General features: G+C 47.9%; 2 protein-coding genes across 2 annotated transcripts in view; one reads left to right on the top strand and one right to left on the bottom strand.

The window, feature by feature from the left end:
* Positions 1 to 2,657: 2,657 nt before the first annotated feature.
* KCTD21 (potassium channel tetramerization domain containing 21) lies at positions 2,658 to 18,057 on the bottom strand. Its single transcript, XM_006213650.4, has 2 exons — positions 18,015 to 18,057; positions 2,658 to 5,654 (listed from the first exon to the last, which is right to left on the bottom strand). Exon 2 carries the CDS (start codon positions 5,623 to 5,625, stop codon positions 4,843 to 4,845), a length of 783 nt encoding a protein of 260 aa, XP_006213712.1. The 5' UTR covers positions 5,626 to 5,654; positions 18,015 to 18,057; the 3' UTR covers positions 2,658 to 4,842.
* A 214-nt stretch (positions 18,058 to 18,271) lies between these two features.
* USP35 (ubiquitin specific peptidase 35) overlaps positions 18,272 to 22,508 on the top strand; it is a 44,340-nt gene continuing 40,103 nt past the window's right edge. The window contains exon 1 of the mRNA XM_072969114.1: positions 18,272 to 18,599. The gene's annotated coding sequence lies outside the window, so the exon portion shown is untranslated. The remainder of the gene's footprint in view (positions 18,600 to 22,508) is intronic.

Here is a 22,508-nt window from a genome sequence, read left to right as displayed (position 1 = left end):
TGCCCTCAGAAACATGCAGTTCAATGGGAGACACAGAGGTATGCTGGAGCAGGCTCCCTCTGGCTTTCTAGAGCCCACTGGGTGCCTCTCTTCCCTGATGATCAGTGACTTCACGCTGGCGACTTGAAATCGACTATGGTCAGAGTATTTACACCATGGAAATTGGCCAATGCTACAGATCAGGGCTTCCCCCCGCCACCCTCCCCAAACTAGTTGTTAAATATTTACCAGCACAACACTGCCTGTGAACAGCTGCAGTATGATGATAAAAGCCCTCACCAGATATAGGGTGGTACAAAGGGGGTTGGGACTAACTACTGGGTGAGCCAAGGAGGCAAGGCTTATGCAGAGTGTTGAAGGATGAGCAGATGTTTGCTATGAAGACAAAGTAGTAAAGGGCAGCCCAGGCTGAGGTGTGGAATGGTGTGGCGAAGTCATTCTTTGGTGCCATGAAAGGACATTGGCTGGGAAGGAGTTTGGCAATATATAAGGTGCCAACAAAAGGATGTTTATTGAGTAAATTCAATGCTGGGTTTATAAGGTGAACTACTTGGGGTTGGGGAGGCAGTACCCACATCACAGTGCATTAACCTTGGTCTTTAGCAGCAGGATCTCTAGAGGATTTGTGACCCAACTGGGCCTTTACCCAGTAAAAGGGAACCTAGGTTTTGGGGAGGGACCCGACATAAGAATGGGTTAGAACACTCTCCTAAATGTCGACAAAGGCTTTGAAATGTTCTGTCTATTGCAGTGGGAGGGCCAGGGAACTTGCAGGAAATAGGACTAGGAGAGGGGGCAGTGAGGCCAGACACACCTGGCTGGGCATGTGCTTCCTGCCCGGAAGTCAGAGCCAGGCAGTGTTTTGTTGTCCTCTGTTGGTGGAGTCCTATAGGTGCTACATGGGCTGCTCAGTGATCCTCTGGTTTTCTACAGGCCAGGTTTTCTCCCAGGGCCCCCCTTGGTGCCTGTGCCCCAGACTGGGCTGAGCATATCACCAGACTGTCTCCATAGCTCTCTGCTTGGTGCCACATTGTCCTGAAGGTTCTGAAGGAGCCTGAGGCCACATGGCTGTCTGGGCAGACAGAGCTGCCAGAGCCAGGACCCCACAGGGCCTGGAAAGAAGCCCGGGCCCCTCTCTTTGATGGGCTGGTTGTCAAGGTCGCTTTGCTCTGCAAGATGATCACGGCCTCATTTCCCTGCCAACCACCCCCACCAGCCCTGAGCCCCTTGGGACACAGGCGGACTTAGGCCCTCAGCATGAAGAGACCGCAGTTTAGGAAAGAGATGGGCTGGTGCTCTGAACATGTGAGCAGAGAAATTGGCCTGAGGCTGACCTTGGCCAAGTCCCCACCTTTTGTAGCCTGTTTTAGGAGTAATTTGTAAGAGAAAGGTGGAAGTTTGGGGTGAACAAAGGGGCAGTTACAGAAGTGCTGTGTTTTTGGCCACACAGGAGTTGACAAAGCAGACTGACTGCATCCCAGTCTGGGAGACTATATAGGGCACTGAGGTATGGGCAAGGTGGGTACCATGGCTACCTCTGCACAGGGAGCTCTGGCCCGAAGGCAACATGTGGCCTCTCAAGGCTTGCCCTTCATAAAAGGGCAAAGGACTTTAGGTGGTCGTGAGGATGTGAGGTCACAGGGAGCGGTGACTGCGGTGGCAGTCATCAATGGCCTTCAAGCATACAGAGGCCATTCAGTGGCAGGCTTCAACAAGTGGTCACACCTAGGTGCCTTAGGATTTCCTTGAGCACCCTTTCTGACCATCACTTTCCAAGCCTAGTGGAGGAATAGAGAGCTGACAAGCTCACATGTGCCCAGAATTGCTCTTTAGTTGGGACAAAGCCCTTGGCTGTGCAAAAGGCTAAATAAACTGAGTCTGATTGGGATCACTGATCACCGTTGGGTCTTTCTCAGGGAAACAAGGGGCTCATGGACAAGAAGCTCATCCCTGCCTCCCAGTCCACTCTGACTCACTGGTCCTCTGGGATGGTGCTGCCTGCAGGCTTGGTGTCTCTCTCCCCGTTTCGCTAAGCAGGTGGCTGCACTCACCTAAGTGAGAAGCATGTGCTGAGTGCGCTGCATGCACTGCCTGTTGCTCCCCTTGTACTGTGGCCCTGTACGGAGGCTCACCTACCCTTCCTGGCTCCTGGTTTCCTGCATCCATGATGCCCTCTTTAGCTCATTTTGTCACAATCCAACCCATCCTTAAAGGCCTAGCTCGACCATCCATTAAGCCCTTTCCGAGAACTAAGCTTGCTTTCCCCAAGTTCTCCCAGCAAATTGTGTGGCCCTCTAAGCTTTTCCAGACTGAACTTATCTGTGGGTGTTCCCATCCTAAGGGACCACATGCCAGGTGCCCCAGAAGGCTTGTTAAAGTGTTATATTCTCATGGTATACCCCACACAACAGTCCATCATTTATTCCTGAAAGAGCAAACATTTATTAAGCTCTTATGTGGCCAGGCCTAGCTAGGAATTTTCATATACATAATCAAGTTACATAACACTGGAAGGTGAGGTTGTTATCTGATGATGAAACAAATCAGAGAGGCCCAGGGACTTGTCCAAGGTTACACAGCAAGCAATGGACAGAATTCAAACCCAGGTCAGCCTGACTCCAAGGCCAAGGTTTTTTCCCTTATATGCAGGCACAAAACAATATCAACCATTTATTATTTATACTGTATTCTTAAATACATTATTTCATTTGATCCTCACAACAGCCCTGTGAGGTAGGTAGGGTTATATATTACTGCTATGCCCATTTCACAGATGAAGAAACAGAGGTGGCTCAGTGAGGTGAGTGACTTGCATAAAGTCACACAGCACGTTAGTGGCTTCATAGGTCCTGTAACTTTCTCTAAAGTCAAGCTGCTCGAATTAAGAAGCACCAAAAAGATGGAGAAAGAGAATTTTTATGGAAAGGAAAAAAGGGCAGTGGTGATTTATGAGATTTCTTTCTTAACTGTTTTGTTGTGGTTACAGCTTCTGCTGGCTGGTATAAACTGAGTTCTCCTGAGTGGCTTCCCCAAGTACCACTGGATTGGTGGCCTGGGACAGTTATCAGAGACTCTTGGGTCCCACTGAAGGGGGAAAAGGGATGTGGCCTTGCCCACAGCCCAGCAAACAAGCTCCCTACTCACAGGGCATAACTATGGGAAGCCCCTTCCTCAGCCCATCCCCTGTGGGCGCCTGTGTTACTAGGTTTCTCTGGCTTTGTCTGGGGGCCCCTGCCCAATGCATAAGATTCTGGGACTCCTAAGGCCACCCTCACTCCAGGGATGAATCATAATGTGCAGTTTTGAGGCCCGTACTGCTCTTCATGCCCTGGGAAGTGGTGGCTTGGGGTGTCTTTCCCTGGGTCTCACACCAAGGAGGTCCATGGCTTGGTTCTGACCACAAACAGTACCACAGGGGTAGGACCCCTCCTTCAGAGCAGTGTCTTAGGAGCTAGACACTTACTCCAAGGGCAGCGTTATGGTTCAGCCCACTCCCGGACTCCCCACTGCACAGTACCAATCCCTGGTCTTCTTCTGCTGGGGCGGCAATCTTCAGTCTCAACAGAAGATGGTCAAAAGCTATGCAGAGCCATGGGTGATGAGGAAGGTGGGTGAAATGAGGGTCACAAACGAAGTGAAGCCATAACAAAATGGGGATGACTGACAGGGAATGAAAGGGGGCTAACCTTGGTTCTGAAGACAAATCCCATGGGGAATCCTATTTCTGAGTAACAACATTTTTGGAATAGGTATCTGGCCTCTCAAAGTGACTATTTAAAAGAGAAAATACACATTTGGGTGAGAAGGAAGGTCTATGAAGACCAGATACTGGTTGTGGAAGGAAAGATTTTGGCTCAATATAAGGAAGGACTTGCTAATAGCCAGCCATGGCAGGGCTTGGCCCTGGGGATGGTGGACATCCTGTCGCTGAAGGTGTGCAAGCAGGGAGAGGTGATCGCTTGAAGGTACTGGGGAGAGGCCCTCAGCTCCAAGTAGGCTGGGGTTGCTGGGGGGTGGGGGAGGACTAAGCAACTTGAATTATTTTCCAACCCTGAGAGTCCATAATATATTTGTCTAAAATGGTCTGTTTCAAATTGTTGGGGAAAGGATTACAAAAGTCAGATAATAGGCCACATTATGAAGTGCCTTTCATCGCACTGGCTTCAGATACTTTCAAATCTTTGCCAAGACAGCAGCTCATTTCTGAAGCCAGAAATCCCCAAATGCCTAGATTTGGCCCAGAAGAGGGGGCTATCCCCATCTTCTGAATCCTGCCCACTCCTCTAGGCCATGCTGTAATCCTGTCCCCACTACCCACTTCATTTCCAAGCCAACCAAACATGGTCAACCCCGGACAAACAACTCCAAGGTCTTGGCTGCATCCCGGGGATGGAGGAGCAGATAGGATGGGTATTGCTGGGTACTTCACATCCTGGGAAACTAGAGGGAGCCTCTTGTTCTCACCCCATCCCCTCCACCAGAGGCTCTGTTTACAGATGGCTAAGTGAGGCACTGCCTAATGGTACAGAGAGAGCTGGAGCCCGTGAAAAACCTGCTATTCCTTTGCCTAGTCACGAAGTCCTCCTGTGGCCTCCTTTAGATGTCGGCAGACTCTTTGCTTGTCATAGCAAACTGCCCATCTCCAGCTCCAAGTGGCAAGGAAAAAGGTGGCTCTGTTGAGAGGACACATGGATTCCTACAGGTGGACTGCATCATGGGGGGAATCAAGTCCTGCTACGTGATTAATACGGATTAGTATTATGCCCTGCCTCACACCACTGGCAAAACACTCTCCAAGATCTTGGCTTTGGGAGGCCCCCCTCCAATGCTGCTGGGATCTTTTTACCTATACCGTATTAACCGAATAATCTTATTATTCATAAAATCCACAGCATGTGGGTGAGAAGAATCGATGCAGAAGCCATCACTCAGAGCGATTTTCAGCACCTCCTCCACGAAGACCTGGAAGCTGTTGATCTGCTTGTTGGCTGGCACCACCCAGAGCCTCTTGAGGTTCTGCTTGGTGTACTCCTCCTCTGGTAGGCCCTCCACATTGGCCACCCAGTCCAGAGTCAGGTGGTTGGGGTCTTGCAGGTGGCTGGTGATGGAAGAGAGGTTGCCATTGGAGCAATAGAAGAGCTTAGAGCCGAGAAGCTTGAGGAAGAGGCAAGAGGTGCTGAAGATGTTGGCATTGAAGACCTCCATGCTGGAAGAGGAGAGGCTGTAGATCTGGGGTGCTTCACGCACAGTGAAGTGGACCGTCTGCACACGCTGATTCAGCGTGATGTTGAGCATGGCATTCTTCTCGGCCTTGGACAGCTCCACCTCCTTCTCCTGCAGGGCCTCAATCAGGGGCTGCACCTGGTAGAAGTCAGCCTCCCTGCGGAGCAGGCCCATCTCCTGGAAGTCCTCGGGCAAGTCCAGGTGGGAGGTCCGCAGGAAGTTCAGGATGTAGCGGAACACTTTGCCGTCACGGTCAATGAAGCAGTTGCCCTGGCTGTCCCTCTTGGTGGGCATCTTCCCGCTGAACATGGCGCCCAGCATGGAGTCAGGGAAGCTGGTCAGCGTCGCCAGTGAGGTGGTATAGAGCTTCCCCCCGACGTTCAGCGTGATGGGGTCAGACATGGCAGGAAGCTGGGGTGCTGGATGTAGTCCTACAGAGAGAGAAAAGTAAGAAATGACCATTACCCAACCATGTTTGGTATCTTAGTCTGTTGGGGCTGGTATAACAGGATACCATAGACTGGGTGGCTTAAGTAACAGGCATTTATTTCTCACAGTTCTGGAGGCTGGGAAGTTGAAGATCAAGGTGTGGGCAGAGCTGATGTCTGGTGAAGGCCATCTTTTCACTGTGTCTTTATGTGGCAGAAGGGGCAAGAGAGGTCTCTGGAGCCTCTTAGAAGGGCAGTAATCCTAACAGAAGGACTCTACCCTCATGACCTAATCTTCTCCCAAAGGCCCTACCTCTTTATGCCATCACATTGGAGCTTAAGATTTCAGCATATGAATTTGGGGAGACACATACATTCAGTCCATAACATCTTGGTAGTCACAGTTCTCAGTTTCTTCCTGTAGGTCCTTGGGGTTGAAATGAATTCATACTTGATGAACAAATGAATGGGTGATAATTGTCACACTGTCTAAATCATACTAGGTTTACCAGGGAGTTAAAAAAGAAAGAAAAAAAGGAAAAATAAAGCCTGGGTCCCAGCCTCCAGGGATTGTTTTAATTGGTCTGGAATGTGGCCCCAGCACTGGTATTTTTCAAACGTGCCCTCAGTGATTCTAAAAGTTCAGTTAGGACAGAGAACCACTGGTCTAAGGAAAGAAAGAAAATGTGCCTGGACTGAATGCTATGTTAGCTGCTCTTATGTATATTTGCTTACATAATGGTCACACTATCCTTGGACACAGACAATTTCACCAACCATCCCTACTGAGCAGATGAGGGAAACTGTGCCAGGATTCATTCCCCATGCTCAGAGAGGTGAAGGGTCTTGCCAGGATTTAAGCCCAGCCTCTCTTATATGAAAGATAAAAATATGTTCATGCTTTCTAGCCAAAGACTGGTCCACTCGAGGTACTTAGGAAATGTTCTGAGATTTAGGACACTAAACCCAGTGCTCCTTCTGCTGTACTAATGCTCCCTTATTTAATTATTTTTCTATCTCAAAGAATTCACAAAAAATGGCTGTGATTAGTATAATTTCCATCTATCTACCAGGCCCACAGTGGGTCACTCAGCCCTCTGAACTCCAAGTGACACTCCTTTCCAGATTCTCATCCTCCCATGATACCTTGCCTTGCCAGGAAGATGCTCTTGGTTCCTTGTGGTCTGCCATCTCCCACCATGATGGCACCCCAGCCTCCTCTGAAACTTGCTTTCAGGTCAGTGCAAACATGGGGCTCTGCCACCAAGCACCCTTCCCGAGGGCTCTGTACCCACTCCTTAACAACCCACCCTCCATTCCACTGATCTTACAGCCTGCAGTGTCTAGAGCTGGTGAGTCTCCTTCAACCTAAAGTCTTGGATTCTAACTTCTCATTAAGGTTCCAGAAAGCAGGGGATGTACTGATTCTGCTTCCAACACGATACTTTCCTAAGAGCCAACCTGTGGAATGAATTCAGCAGCTGTTCCCTGATGTTGGTTGTGGGGGTCACAGGGAGGAATCAGTCCCAATGCTGCCCTTGAAGAGAGTTCAGGCTGGCAGGGAAGACTGAGACAAGACACAGCAAGGGCACAGTGACAAGAAAAGATGTACCTACTCAGCCATAAAAAATGATAAAATAATGCCATTTGCAGCAACATGGATGGCCCTGGAGAATGTCATTCTAAGTGAAGTAAGCCAGAAAGAGAAAGAAAAATACCATATGATATCACTCATATGTGGAATCTAAAAAAAAAAAAAAAAGACAAATGAACTTATATATAAAATAGAAACAGACTCACAGACATAGAATACAGACTTGTGGTTGTCAGGGGGAAGGGGGTGGGAAGGGATAAACGGGGATTTTGAGATTTGCAGATACTGACTGGTATATATAAAATAGATAAACAAGTTTATACTGTATAGCACAGGGAACTATATTCAATATCTTGTAGCTCATGGTGAAAAAGAATATGAAAATGAATACACGTACATCCATGTATGACTGAAGCATTGTGCTGTACACCAGAAATTGACACAACATTGTAAACTGACTAGACCTCAATTAAAAGGAAAAAAGCCAAAAAAAAAAAAAAAAAGGAAAAGAAAAGATGTACCAATTACAGCACAGGGAGTATAGCCAATATTTTATAATAACTTTAAGTGGAGTATAATCTATAAAAATTTGAATCACTATGTACACCTGAAGCTAATACTGTAAATCAACTCTACCTCAAAAATTAAAAAAACAAACAAAAAAAGAAAGATATACCAAGAGCTGCAGGAATAGGTCAGGAATAAATCCTGGTATGCTTACTGTCCACATGGAAAAACAGAGGCCATGGGGGAACTTCCCCAAAGTCACCCAGCACAGGTGGCGAGTGGGCCAGGGCACTTCTCACCATGTGCCTGCCTTCTAAGCAGGCTGACTGCACTGAGAACCCCTCACTCGGGAGGATGGAGGCCATGCTGGGTGCGGGAGATGCTCACCTGCCCCACCCAACTCTCTGCAGGGGGGCCCCCCTTGTGATTCTCTCCCTGTCTAATGGGGCACTTTGATACTGCAGAAAGGCTTTAACCATCTGGAGTGTCTGAAGAGAAACAAGCGCATGATGAAGTTACAAAATTGTCAGCAGAAGCCTGGAGCAGATGGGCTGCGAGACACTGGCGGGGGAGGGGTTGTCCAACAGAGACAGGTTGGGGGAGGGCCTCTAAGAAGAGGTGGCTGCTGTGCAGAGACCTGCAGCTGGAGTGGGTGCTTGGCCTGAGGCCTGAGTCTGGCTAATTTTCCTTCCAGGGAGCCCAGACAGGAGCTGGACTCAGGAATGGGCCACCTGCTTTCTCATTCCAAAATCTCCTTTTCTTTCTAGATAGTAATTTGCATATTACAGTTTCTAGTCTCTCTTTCTCTTTGATCTAAGGGCCCAGGCTCTGTGAAGTGGTTCAGCTTCATGGAGAGAGCAGGCTCAGGCATCAGAGAGGTGGCTGTCTTTCCTGACAGCTCTATGGGCTGCAGACCCCATATCTCCTAAGTGCATTATTTCTGAAGAGCTCAGAGCACTGGGGGTGGGGGAGACAGTCAGGAATCACAGGGCATAGCTGGGAGCCCTTGATGGGTACCCAAGCTCCTATCTTTCTGTTTGCAAAAGCAGCAGAGCACCTGCCTCCCTGTCCCCTGCACCCCAGCTGTGTGGCTTCTGGTCATTCTGTCATTCCAGGGATCACAGCACACAGAGAGCTGCACAATCAGTCGGGATTGGGGCTGGTTAGACAGCAGGTTTCCTGACCCCAGACGAGGGTGCTGTCTGTGATATTCTCCCCATACCCACAAGTCACAGAACTCAGTCCTTCAATCCCCTATTTTCTAGTAACAGTGCCATGGTGTCCACCATGGCAAACCCACAGGCTCTGTTTGAAAGGCACAGTGACACAAAGGGGCAGGAATTGGCACCTTGGGGAGCTGAGGAGCTTTATGAATTCAAGGCAGGGGGGGCTGTGGCCACAGCTACAGCTCCCATGTGTACCCAGCGGCCTCTTAGACATCTCCACCTGGATTTTCTGTGGCTATCAGAAGCCTAACACAGAATTCCTCTTCCCCTGAACCTGCTGTGAACTCTTCTTAGCCACCCATCTGCCTGAGCCAGGGAGGCAGCCCTGACACCTCATCCCTAAAATTTTTCTTGACTGTCTCCTTGAACCTGTCCCTGTAGCAGTTCCTGGAGCTCAGGCCTCATCCCCATCCCCCCTACATCCTCACTTGGCTCCATGCCTCCTTTCTTCTACCTTCTATGTTAGTGTGCAGGCTTCCTGCTCAAACAACCCTGCTCCTCCCCACACTCTCTGCTCTGGCACTCCTGACACCACACTGTTCACGCCCTCACCTGCCCTGCCTTTGCTCTCCTTATACTGTCCTTCTTCACTTTCTCCACCTTCTCTGCTGTCAGCCTGTAAGGCCCCGCCTATGAGTCACTGCCTCTATAAGAATGTCCCCAAATATCTACCTGCCCCAGCTCTCCTCTTGGGGCTTCTGGTCCCTTGCACAGCCCACCATCCCATCATGTAATGATCTGCTTTGCACATGGCCCTCCTCCCTGGCTTTATCAAGAGGAAGATCACTGGACATCCACATGCAAAAATGAACCTTGACCCATATCTTGCAACATATATGAAAAATCAACTCAAAATGGATCAGAGACCTAAATGTAAAATCTTTCTAAAATTAAAAAGCTTCTAGGAAAAATTCTTTGTGACTTTCAGTTAGGCAAAGATTTCTTGGCTAGGACCTAAAAGGCACAAACCATAGAGAATTTAATAAACTAGACTTCATCCAAGTGAAAAACTTCTCCTCTTCAAATGACACTGTTAAGAAAATGAAAATGAGACACAGATTGGGAAAAAATATTTGCAAAACACCTATGTGATACAGGATTGTTAACCAGAATATATGAAGAACTCTCAAAACTCAGGAGAAAATAACCCAATTTAAAAAAATGGGCAAAAGATCTGAACACTTTCACCAAAGAAGATACATAGATGACAAATAATCACATGAAAAGATGTTTGATATCATTAGTCATTAGGGACATGAAAATTAAAATCACAATGTACCCATTACAATGGCTCAAATAAAAAATTCAACAATACTAAATGCAGATGACTACACAGAGCAACGAAAATTCTTATACTCTGCTGGTGAGAATGCAAAATAGTGCAACCACTGTACACAGAAAACAGTATGGCGTCCAATTATCACATGACCCATCGATCCCACTCCTAGATATTTATCCAAGAGAAATGAAGACCTATGTCTACGCAAAAAACCCATGTATGAATGATTATAGCAGCTTTGTTTATAATTGCCCAATCCTGGAAACTAAAATGTAAATAGATAAACAAATTGTGGTATATCCATACCATGCAGTATGATTCAGCAATATAAAGGAACTAGCTACTGACATACATCACAACATAGAAGAATCTCAAAAGCATTATGTCAAGTGAAAGAAGCCAGCCTCAAAAGGTTACATGGTGTGTGATTCTATTTACTCAATATTCTGGAAAAGGCAAACTAGAGAGACAGAAATCAGATCAGTGATTGCTGGGGGCTGGACTGAGGGGAAGACTGGCTACAAAGAGGCATGAAAGACTACTTTGGAGTGATGGAAATATTCTATATCCTGATGTGGGGGTAGTCAAATGACTATCTACCAGTGATAAAAATTCATATAACTGTACACCTAAAAAAGGTGACTTTTACTGTATGTAAATTATGCCTTCATTAACTGGAAAAAAAATCAAGACTGTGATTGTGTCATGGAATCAACACACCGGGTTATAATCAGTTGTAAAATTCCTTTTAGTTGTGTGTGTGTGTGTGAGAGAAAGAGAGAGGGAGAGGAGAGAAGGGGAGGAACTAGACTGTGATATAAAGTATACCTTCATCCTGTGGGTTGTGAAAAAAATTGTAAAAACCGCCACATAGTTTGTGATCTCTTTGAGAGCAGTGACACATCTCCTGTCCCTGCATATTCACTGCCCAGTACACAGTAGGTGCTGGTGGGAGAGAGCAAGTAATGGACATGTACTGAGAATTCTACTACATCCAAGGCCTTTATACCCATCAGCCCTTTTAATTCATATAACAGTCCTACAAAGGAGGCATCCTTCTGTTTGGCAGACAGGAAACAGAGACTCAGAAAGACTAGGACTTGCCCAGGACACACAGCCAGTGAGCGGAGAGCTCATTCTCTTCCACCTCACAGGCTGCTGAGAGTTATGATAGCAACAAAAAGCTGTTTAACAGCTTCAACAAGTTTGAGAATCCCTGAAGCAGCCTTTTAAAACACTGCTCTGCAGCTTGCTTGGCAAGCAGCAGCTACCACCTGCTAAGCACACACCTCCTGCTTTTCCAATGCCGGGAGCTTCACCCAACACATGGTAGCACTTTTATTTTTAATAAAAATATATAGAACAGTACAGAGAATGATACTATTGTGCTGAATGCTCTTTATATGCATTACCTCATTTGATGTCTTTACAAGCACCTGGTGAGACAGATGCTATTATTTCTATTTTACAGATGAGGAAACTGAGGTTCAGAAAGGTTAAGAGACTGCTCAGAGTTATGCAGCTAGCCACTGGAGGAGCTGCAATCTGAATCCAGGTCTGTGTGAGTCCAACACCTCTGATGGTTTCCCCTTCCCACCTTGGGGTCCCAATGTGAGTGGGAGAGGCACTGACAGACGTTCCCTTACGCTCTGTTCAGATCAGACTGGGGTTGGTCCTTCAGTAGCTAGTCCATGGCTGGCCTGGGGACATGGGGACAGGATCCCAGGATGGCACAGAGCCCCTCCATAGCTGATACAGGGCAAGTCCACTGAGAGGTCTAAGCCCTTCCGCTTCAGCAGCAACTCATGATGTCTAACGACAAAGCAGCAAAACACAAAAAGCCAGGCTCTTAAAAGCCAGATTAGAAAAGATGAATGGGAATACAAACTGGACCACGAAGGAGATAAAAGGAACCCCAGCACTGTGTCTGAATAATTTTTCTTAAGCAGGAGACTTTCCAAGTCTGCCTCCTAATTTGAAAAGAACCAAGAAAAAGATCAGCCCCATCTCCCTCTCTGAGAAAATGAGGAAATTACGCCATGTGGATCCTCGAACCATCTGACTGGGCAGGGAAGGCCAGGAGACTGGGGAACATGGGGGTTGTGGCTGCAATTCTCTCCTCCCTGAAATGGGTCTGTAGCTCAAATAGGGGCAGTGGGGGGTTACATGGATCTTAAGGCTCAGCCTGGTACCACACGAAGGGCAATTCCAGTCTGGGGTCTGAAAGTCACCCAGTTACAACCTCTTATTGTGACACACACAGGAAACAGAATTCTTTGAGGGGAGATATCCCATAAGGAAGGGCAGCCAGACATCGCTCTAGAGTCCTGCTTTAAAACTATGTGCCTACGGTCCTTGCAGGCCTTACGAGGGACAAAGCTACTGCTCAATGGGTGCTTACTGGACACTTACTGGGCACTTACTGGGTACTTACTGGGTACCACAGCTGTGCTAGGTGCTCGTTTAGCCCATAACACCTCTTTGAGGAAAGTATTACCTCCAGTTAACAAATGAGAACCTGAGGCTCTAAGAGGTAGGTAACCTGCCCAAAGCAGTGATGGAGCCAGGATTCAGGCCCAGGCCTGTCTGACTGCAATGCTCTGAATGATCTCCTTGGACATTCAGCAGCCAGATCCCTTGGAGAGGTCTGTCACTTGTCCCCTTCCAGCTCTTACCAGGTGCTCTCACACTTGTCACCTTAACTTGATTCTGACCTACATGAGACCAGTGGGCAGAGAATCAAGATTTCCTGAGTACTGAGGACATGCCCCAAGCTATGTTAGGTGCCTTCCTGTAGATTATTTCATTATGATACCACCCAGAGGTGGTGAGGTAGGTACAATTATCGCCCCAATTTTGGTGGGTTTTAAAACTGAAGCACAGAATAGTGAAGACAGCTGCTTAAGATCACACAGCTAGAGGTAGCAGAACTAGAATTCCAATGAGGTCTCTCTTCAAAGCCTGTACCCCTTTAGAAACAAAGCTATGACATTTTATTAAGAAGCATAAATAAGATTTAAATAGAGACCTGTGATGATTCTGAGAGGGAAGATCTTAAAGTTGTTCTTCTAAAATTAATTATAGTTGCTATGCTACCCTAGTCCAACTCCCAAAAATATTGTTTCAAAAGATTAAAAAAAAAAGATTAAAATCTTATTTTGGAAAAATTGGTGAGTAATAACCTGAAAGAATATTTGAAAAAGAGTAAGAAATCTTAGTGTAATATATTAAATCAGATTATAAGGCAATGACATTTCAAACTATGATATTAAAACAATGAAAAAGGGAAGGAATTTTATAATACATGCATTGAAAAGACTGGTTAGCAGTTTTTAAAAATAAATACATATTGATCCTTACAACAACTCTAGGACACAGGCAGGACAGATCACATTATCCTTATTTCACAGACTCAGAGAGGATGAATCTCTGGCCCAGGGCTTTGTGTCCATTCTTGACCTCTGAGTCATGGCCTCTGGGAGGTTCCAGGTTTGGACACTGCTCAGAAGACCAGTCCTTTAGAGGCAGCCTGGGGTCTTACGGGACTTGAGCAAGAGACTGAACCCAGACACGGAGGTCCTAGCCCACAGTCTGTACACTTGTGGAGCCTTGGAACAGTCAAGGGCTCTTTCTGTGTAATTTCCTACATTACTACCCACTGAGCTTCCATAATAAAGCTATTTTATGTGCAATCTACTCTTTTACACAATGAGGACCAGTTGTTGTAATAACAGTTAATCTATTAAGCATTGACAATTATCTATCTATCCATCCATCATTTCTTAGCTCTGTTCAAAGAGCCTAGAAATGATACTCTGGTAACAAGGAGCACACTTGACCCTAGATCTTGGTTTTTAAATGTATCCCCTACAAAAAGAAACCAGGGCTTCCTGGGGATACTGATGATTGCAGGACTTTGACAGGAAAAGTTCAAGGTTAGCCTGGAACATCTCTTTCGAGCCAGCAAAGAAGATATCAGAGATTAATGAGGTCATGTCAGGAGACTGTAAAAGTTCTCATCATAAGAAAAAAAATTCTTCTGTTAATTATGTGTGGTGATCATTTTGCAATATATACAGATATCAAATCATGTTTACAGCTAAAACTAATAAGTGTTATATGTCAATTATATATATCCAAAAAAAAAAAAAAAGAGCACAGGAGCTGACCTGAAGGGACCCTCATTGGCCAAATTTGGGATAATTTGAGTACCAAAAAGATGAATGATAATAGGGTATAATATATTGAATTAAAAAAAAATAATGAGTCTATGTTACTCCAAAAAGAAAAAAGAGAGGGACAGGAGAGGGAGTGAGAAAGACAGATAGACAGACAGACAGACAGACAGACAGACACACACAGGAACAAGTTACTCTGTAGCAGTATCAGCTAATAAATGTAGAAACAATGACATAATTAGAAAATTATGGTTTCTTAATCCTCAATGTTGCAATTCAGGCAAGGATCAGCAACAAGTGTGGAGCGAAAGGTTATCTGGGATACATAATTCCAACAGTTTCAAAGCCTTATTAGTTGCAAGAGGGAAAAACTTACCCTTATAATGGAGTGATCAGGCTGTCATGATGTTAACCAATAATCAAACTTAGCATTCATGTATAGTAGGACCCTGATATCATATGCCTCCTAATGTGGTACAATAAGAAGTACACAGCATTGCCGGGGGGAAAAAAAAACCCAACTAAGCTGAACCTAATTATTGATAAAATAAAGTTTAAACAAATGAAGAGGCTCTATCTAGATGAAATGAGTTGTTAAAGAGATATAACTAAATGCAATGCATGAATCTTGACTGTATCTGATTAAAAAAACTATTTTTTGGCAGTTGGACGAATTTGAATCTCAATTATTTATTAGATAATACTGAGTTGCTACTTTTCTTAGGTAAAATAATGGTCTTATGGTTATGTTGCAGACTGTTATAATTAGGAGAAATATGTTGAAGAATTTAGGGGCCAAGTGTCAAGATGTCTAACTTTTCAAAAGCTTAGCAAAAAGTGTGAGTGTATAGAAGCAAAATTGGTAACATGAATTGGTGCATCTAGGTGATTCTAAAAATATTTTTATTTTAAAGGAAAGGGGAAGAAATTACAGTTCTCTTGTGGGACTACGAATGTAAAGTTCCAGTCAGAGTGCCTGACCCCAATAAATAACCAGATTCCATAAATATTAGATTTGTTATTATTACTACTAAAAAGCATTAACATTTTATAATCTTCCTCTCCTGGTCTCTCAGTGCTCTGGAGGATGAGGAAGCCAACCAGGGCTAAGCTAAAACAGCCCACAGTTGATGGAGGGGTTAGAATTTATACCCGAGTGGTCTCTCTACATAGCCCCACCACCCACAGAAACCACAACACTAGGACTGCCTGTCTCCATATGGAGATCCAGACAGGGAGAAAACGGCTGTACAGGCCTTATTTCCTCTGCTTTCTCCTGAACTTAGTCTCTGCTACTATAGCAGCAAAGAAACTCCTGTCATGGCTTACTAAGCATGACTAAGTATATTCACAAAGAGGGGTTACTTCTGGGCCTCAGACAGAAAGAACTGGAGGGGCTTTGTAGGGAGAGAAAAGTGCATGGGTTTTGGCATTACCTGGGCCTGCATTTGAATCAGGTTCTGCCTCTTAACTAGCTGTGTGGCCCTAAGGCCAGTTCTTGAGCAGATGCTGGTGATCATAACAATCGCAGGAATAATAACGGCTGACGTGTATTAAGCGGTTACTACTGTGCTGGGTACTTTATGCATGTCAATCTCATGGATGAACTAGATGCTTATTATTATCCCTATTTTACAGACCAGCTATGCCAAGCCTTCTATCTCTGCAGCTTGGTATCTGCTATCCCTCTGCCTGCACTGTGAAGGAAAATCCCATTCACCTGCCAGGCCCCTCAGCTGCAATTCCCTCCTTCCTCCTCTGCATCTCCAGAGCATTTTATTCTCACCCCTTTCCAAGGCCCACTTTCCTTAAGTAAGATGGGTGCCTGGCCACACTGTTAGGGCTGGGATCTCCCCTCTCTCTACCTTCAGAAGCAGGCAGAATAAGGAAAGGGGAAGAAGTTTCTTTCTGTTTAGTCAGATCCATTTTCCTAGTCCCGGACTGTCGTCACTAATAGGGAGGTTTATCACCCTCTCCTGAATTTTAAAACCTTTTTATTTTGACACAGTCTCTTGGATTTTCAGTGTGGAATCTGAAACATGGGGCAAGGTCCAGGTAACTACCTGGAGGTAAATACAAGAACTCTCACTGCGTAGGGGAGGGACAGAACATAGCTGGGTAAATTTCAAGGATGACAATGCTAAGAGTGAGTAATGTGTCTCCCAATAAACTGGAGCAGCCTTCCCCATCTTAGCCCACTAGGATGAAGACTCTGCTTACACCCTGCGGACAACGTGGGGCACTGCTGTTCACCTCACCCAACAGCTGTATCTTTAGCCCTGTTTTGCCCAGTTCATATAAGAAGTTCACAGGTTGCTCCATTACCCCCACATCAGAGAGAAAAAAGGTGCTTCTCAGACGCAGGTGACACACATAATCCCCTGAAGGAGTTGCCCAGCTGGGAAAAGTGGGCTGGAGGAGGGAAGCCACCTGACCTGGGTTGCAGAGCAAAGTATTCTCTCATTTGGTGCAGATTCCTGACAACTATCACCATCCCCTACCCTCTTCCAGAATTTTCCTTCATCCTCTTAGCTCACTCTCAGGCTTCATCTTTTAGTTTTCCTCAGGCACAAGCACCCCATGTGAATCATTCTCTTCCTTATGGTCTTCCTGCACCTCACAACAATGGTAATATATGAACAAATGGCTTTCATATCCATCTCCTCATTTCATCCTCACAATAACTATAGGAGGGTTGTCTTATAGGTTGGCATTCAGAAGGGTTAAGGAAGCTGGTCCTGTCGCACAGCCTGTGAAGGGCAGTACGTGGTGGACACTCTTGTCTGTTCCCTGCCATTCACTACAGATTAAACCAATACCTCCCTGCAGTGCAAGGAAAAAAAGCAAGGTCTTTGTAGTAAGGAGTCCTGGGTGATTTTGGGCAAGTCACTTCACCTCTCTTGAGCCTCAAGTTCCTCATCCGTAAACAGATATGGTGACGCCTTTACAGGGTGTGAGTTAAATGAGACCATATGTGTGACGCACTGAGTTCAAGGGATGGACTCTATTTCTAGTCACAAGGAAAGGAAGGTGTTCTGTGCATCCACAGGCATTTGTCCATTCGGACACCCTCTTGCCCAAACCGTATCAACGCTGTTGACACTGGGCTTTCCAGAGCTAGGAGGGGTCTTTTTCATCTTTGCGTCTCCCCCCACCGCCCCAGTGCTTTTCGGCCCATTCCACCCAATCCAACCCAGGCATATCTCATTGGCTTTCTCAGCACCCTCTCCCCATCCCCGTAGCCCTCTTCTCAGATCTCACGCGTGTTCCCCTTCTTACCTAGAGACTCCGCCCCTCCTTGCCCCACCCACCAGGCTCCTCCCACAGTTTCGGCTCTCATTATCCGGGCTTTTCCTACCATCACCATCCATCCAGGCTCCTTCCACCAGCTCCGCCCTCTCTTCCCTCTAAGGTCCCCTTCCCCGCAGCCACAGGCGTTACTAGCCCCATTGCACAGATGAGAACAGCGAGGCTAGGGTGGGCTAGATGACCTCTCATCGTAGGACAGGTGCCCAGATGGGCCTGCGTCCCCTCGCCTTCTGACCCTGGACCCCGCGACCCCGGCCACGCCGCACCCACCTCCTGCCCTCGCTCTGCAACCTCCCCTCCGCAGGCAGCCAGCGCAGCTTTGCAAGGGGGCGGAGGGTCACAGCCCAGCCCAGGGGCGTGGCGTGGCTGGACCCGCGCGCTGCGTTCAGGAACTTGTAGTTCTCCTTGGGCTCTTTGCGGCTCGCCGCACCAAGTGCGAACTCCATCTCCCAGGAGGCATTGCAGTTAGTCGTCCAGCTCCCGCCCCGCCCATGCCAGCACTCAGACCGGCTGGACTTAAAGGGGACGCGGCCCGAGTGGCGGTTCGCGGGGTAGACCCCGCTCCGGCTCCGCCCCGTTTCCCGCACCTCGCCCCTCCCCCCACTTCGCCCCGCAGCTCCGCGGCCGCGCCGCTGAGTCGGACTGCCTGGCTACATGCTTGTGCAGAGTAGGGTGGAGAGGTTGGACTTTGCAGTGGAAGCAGCATCCCTGCTGTCTGGGACCTGGCGGAGGGCGTCCCCACTTCGGGGGAAGCAAAGGGCAGCCCTGACCTATCCTGGCCTAGACTGGTCCTGCCCAGCCTGAGCCCTCCGTCCAGGAGCCGGCTCTGAGGCAGGGGCTACTGTGGTCCCCGAGGTAAGGGGGCTGGGGCGTGTTTGCAGGTTGGGGGAGGGAGTGTCTGCACCCTCATGGTTCAAGAGCCTGAAACACGCGCGTAGGGCTCTAAGAATACAGCGTTGGGAGGTGAGAGGTCTCCGTACATCCTGGGCCTGGCTGTGTGACCTTGGGCGAGTAGCTGCCCCTCTCTGGGCCGCAGCCTCCTTCTTCATCAATTGTGTATATAGGTGATCCGGCCCCAGCCTCTGTCCCCCTCAGGGCTAAGGGCACCCGCGCCCAGTATCATGAAGCTCACCAGCCTTTCGTGGGATCCGCAGCCCCAGCCTGGGCGGGGAGCGAGTGAGATGGTGTAACTGGAGAGAGGGGTGGGGCCGAGCTGGGATACAGACTGGGGGGCCAAGAGGCCAAGCTTGAAATGGGCTTCTGTTATTCTCAGCATCCTCTGCCTGAGTGTACTCCCCCTACAAGAACCCTTGCGAACAGGAGACCCCATGTGTCAGCCTGGTGCCCGCCCTTCCAGAAAGCCTAGGGTTGGGGCAGGGAGGCGGCCATCAGAGGTATGTGAGGGGTGGTCCCCCCAGCGGGGATGGGTTCTTGAGAACCTTCTTCCCTTCTACCCCTTAATTCCCTTTCAGTAAAGAGTACTTGCTGGTTGCTAGTAATTCACATCCTTGCCAGCCACCCCCCCAACCTTTTTATTCTTTCTTTCCAGGAGACAGTTGGGGGCCTCCCAGTAGTATGATGAGGGGGGATCCTTCCCAGGGCTGCCTTGAGTAGAAGTTCAGTTAAAAAATAGAGAGAGATGCTGCTGCCCAGAGACCTGGGGGACCAGGCATGGAGGCACTTATAGGTGTCAGGAGGGGACATCCTGGTTCCCCACCAACACACACACACACACACAAACACACACACACACACACACACACACACACGGCAGCTCTAGGTGTCAGGAGAGGAGACTGGGTATGAGGGTTAGGGAGGAGAGGAAATGCGCTCTTCAACTCTTAGGTGCTATGCTGGGGCTTGGAGGGTCTGCTGTGCTCTGGGGTATGGAGAAGTTGAGAGTAGCCCTTTTGAAGTCCCCTACCCTGTCGCATGAGATTCTGTGAACTTTTGACCTGAGGGTTAACCAGGAACAGGTTTTTTTGTTTGTTTTTTGTTTTCTTTTCGGTTGGTTGAGTCATTTCTAGAATGGCTAAAGCCTCACTCAAGCCTATCCAGTGACTTCTATAAAGATTTTCTTGCCTGATGTTTAAGATTCTCAGGGTTATGGATATGCAAGACCAGATCTGGGCAGATGACGGCAGTGACAGGACCAAGGGTTAGGCCAGTTGCTGGAAGGTGCTTTTCTCATCATATCCTTGGTTTTCTCTCATCTTGCTGTCACATGTCTCTTGGTCACTTGGCACTCCTTCACCTCTGTGCTTGGTCCTGTGCTGGGCACAGACAGGGGAATTAGACCTACTTCCAGCCAAAGGAGATGCTGGCCTGGTGGGGGAGATAGACAAAATCCAGTTACACCGCTGAGGGATGAGAGAAGTGAAGAGGGCCTTGGGAAGCCAGAGTCCAGAGACTTTGAGTCACAGGGTGATTTGGAAAGGCTTCCCAGAGGAGGGGGCACGTGACCTGGGCATTGAAGGATGAGTCAGAATTTGCCAGGAGAGGAGAGGGAGAAGCCCTTTCCCAGCAGAGTGGACATCACCAAAGTGTCAAGCAGGAAAAAGCCCACTACCCAAATTCCTGTAGATTTACCACGGAACAGAGTTTGTCAAGTTTATCTCCAACCCGCCTCATATCAGCTCAGTGTCATAGAAAGGATTTGAATGTCAGGCTCAGGAGTTTGGACCTTATCCTGAACGGGCCGGGGACCCTTGAGGGATCTGAGCAGGAGCAGGGCAGGGTGGAGTTTGTTGTCTAAGGAGGTTAATCTAACAATATTTGCAGGGTGGGTGGGAGAGACCAGGGAGGGGGTGAGGCAGGGCATCGGAGTTGCGTGCACACACGCACGCACACACACACACTGGGTGCTTTGGGGGTGATGGAGATGAGCCAGGCTCTACCAATACACAATGGGAATGTGGAGGATCATTCAAGAGGGACAGATAAAAGGATCTGGGCCTTCTAGGGGAGGGATCATGACTTTCCTGTGTGCTTACTGTGTGCCCTGGAGCAGGCTGGGTGTTGCTGGGACTCCCAGGCAGTCCTGTCAGCAGTGAGAGATACAAGCCAAGAATATGGGGAGGAGCTGCAGCACTGGCTGGGAAAGGCTAAGGGGTGGGCAGGTAGTCATCTCCCATTTTGGGGTTTGGGGTGGAAAAGCACCAACCTTGATGGCTGTGGCCACAGTAGGGGGTAGTGGCTGGACTAGATTTGAAATCTGGACTCTACTCCTGCAGGACACTTGCCTCAATGGAGGATGGATTGAGGGAGGGAAAGAGGAGATTGGTTAGGAGGTACTGCACTAGTTCAGGCAAGAGGTCAAGAGGAGGTGATTTTGAGTGAGGCTGGAGCTCAGAGGAGACTCAGTGGAAATGCTGAGTTGGCAGTGAGGGCTAATGGATACAATTCCTAGTAGAATAAGCTAGATCAGGAGTATGTGTCTCCTCAGCTCCTTCTCTGACACTGTCTTTCTCTCTCAGTGCCAGATGTCCCAAGAATAGACTCATGGCCAGCCTCATCTTTTTTATACCTTATCGCAACCTCATCAGTGGTAAGCCCAAATGGTCCCTATTTTCCAGTGAGAAGGTTGAGGCAGGAACTCATCCAAGGTCACCTGGTAATTCTGAAGCAGAGAACCTGGGTCTCAAGCGTTTAATGCAGGCTCTTCTGAGGGAGGACGTGGCTGCTGTTTGCTGATGCATTTGCTGTGGGGCAGCTGTCTCTTGGGTCAGAGCCAGTGTCGATAGGCCGTATCCTCGTCCAGAGTCTAGAAGGAAGGATAATCCACCCTCCCCCGAGGAGTGCTGGCAGTCTGCTTCTGCCTCCCTAAGAGAGGCTAAGTTCAGGTTCTAATCCCACCCTGCCAAGGCTGTGTCTTTCTCCTTTGTTGATACTTGGCTTCTCCATCTGTGCCATAGGAAAAGCAGGCATTGTTCTGCCTCCCTTTTGTGGCCTGGAATGGGTCAGGTGAGGTCCAGCCCTCTGAAAACCCCTTTGCATGAATGCATCCAAGATATTAGTGAGTGGGTTTGTTGGTGACCATGGTGACAGCTGGCCTCAGACTGCCTGCGTGGGAGTAGGGGCAGGTAGGCAGGGCTTGCTGGAGTGGTCAGGCCACAGGCTGCACAGAGGCTGCAGGGCTGGCCTCGGAGATCAGAGCCCTCATAAAATGACTCTACTGACTGAGCTCCCAGCTGCCAGGCAAAACCACCTGATGTGGGCGGTAACGGGTAGAATGATGGGAATTGGCAGTGTCTGATCCCTCACTTTTAAGTGGTTCAACCTGATATCATTTATCCCCATTTTACAGAAAAGAGGCTCAAGTGACTGGCATGGGAGATACCAGCCACAGAGAAATAAGCCTGATCCCTGCCCCAAGGAGCTAACAGTCTGGTGAGAGAGAGATAAGCAAATGAGCCCATTGCATTGTAACACATGCAGTAATGGAGGTTTGGTCTCCAGGACAGAGAAGGGAAGGGCTTCACAGAGCCTGGTACATAGTTGGGGTCCCACAGTATCTGTGGTTTTGAATAAAAGTTTCTGGCCCATCATCTAGGAAGTTTCTGACTTGTCTTCACACCTGCCCTAGGTCTCAAGAATAGAGTAGTTTTTACTGAGCCAATAAGTTTAATTAAACACCTAATGTATGCTGAGCCTTATATCAAGTCTTGCCTAGAATGGGATTATTCAAATAAACAAAGAAATGGTCCGGCCTTTTAGGAGCTGAGAGTTGGATATTAAGAGAGCAGGTTGAACCTATGGGAACCA

The sequence above is a fragment of the Vicugna pacos genome, chromosome 10, assembly GCF_048564905.1.
Source record: "Vicugna pacos chromosome 10, VicPac4, whole genome shotgun sequence".
Classification (NCBI taxonomy): domain Eukaryota; kingdom Metazoa; phylum Chordata; class Mammalia; order Artiodactyla; family Camelidae; genus Vicugna; species Vicugna pacos.
This window is presented reverse-complemented; position numbering and strand designations above follow the sequence as displayed.

Coding starts and splice junctions, on each gene's coding strand:
- KCTD21 (XM_006213650.4), bottom strand. CDS start 5,625: ATGTCTGACCCCATCACGCTGAACGTCGGGGGGAAGCTCTATACCACC.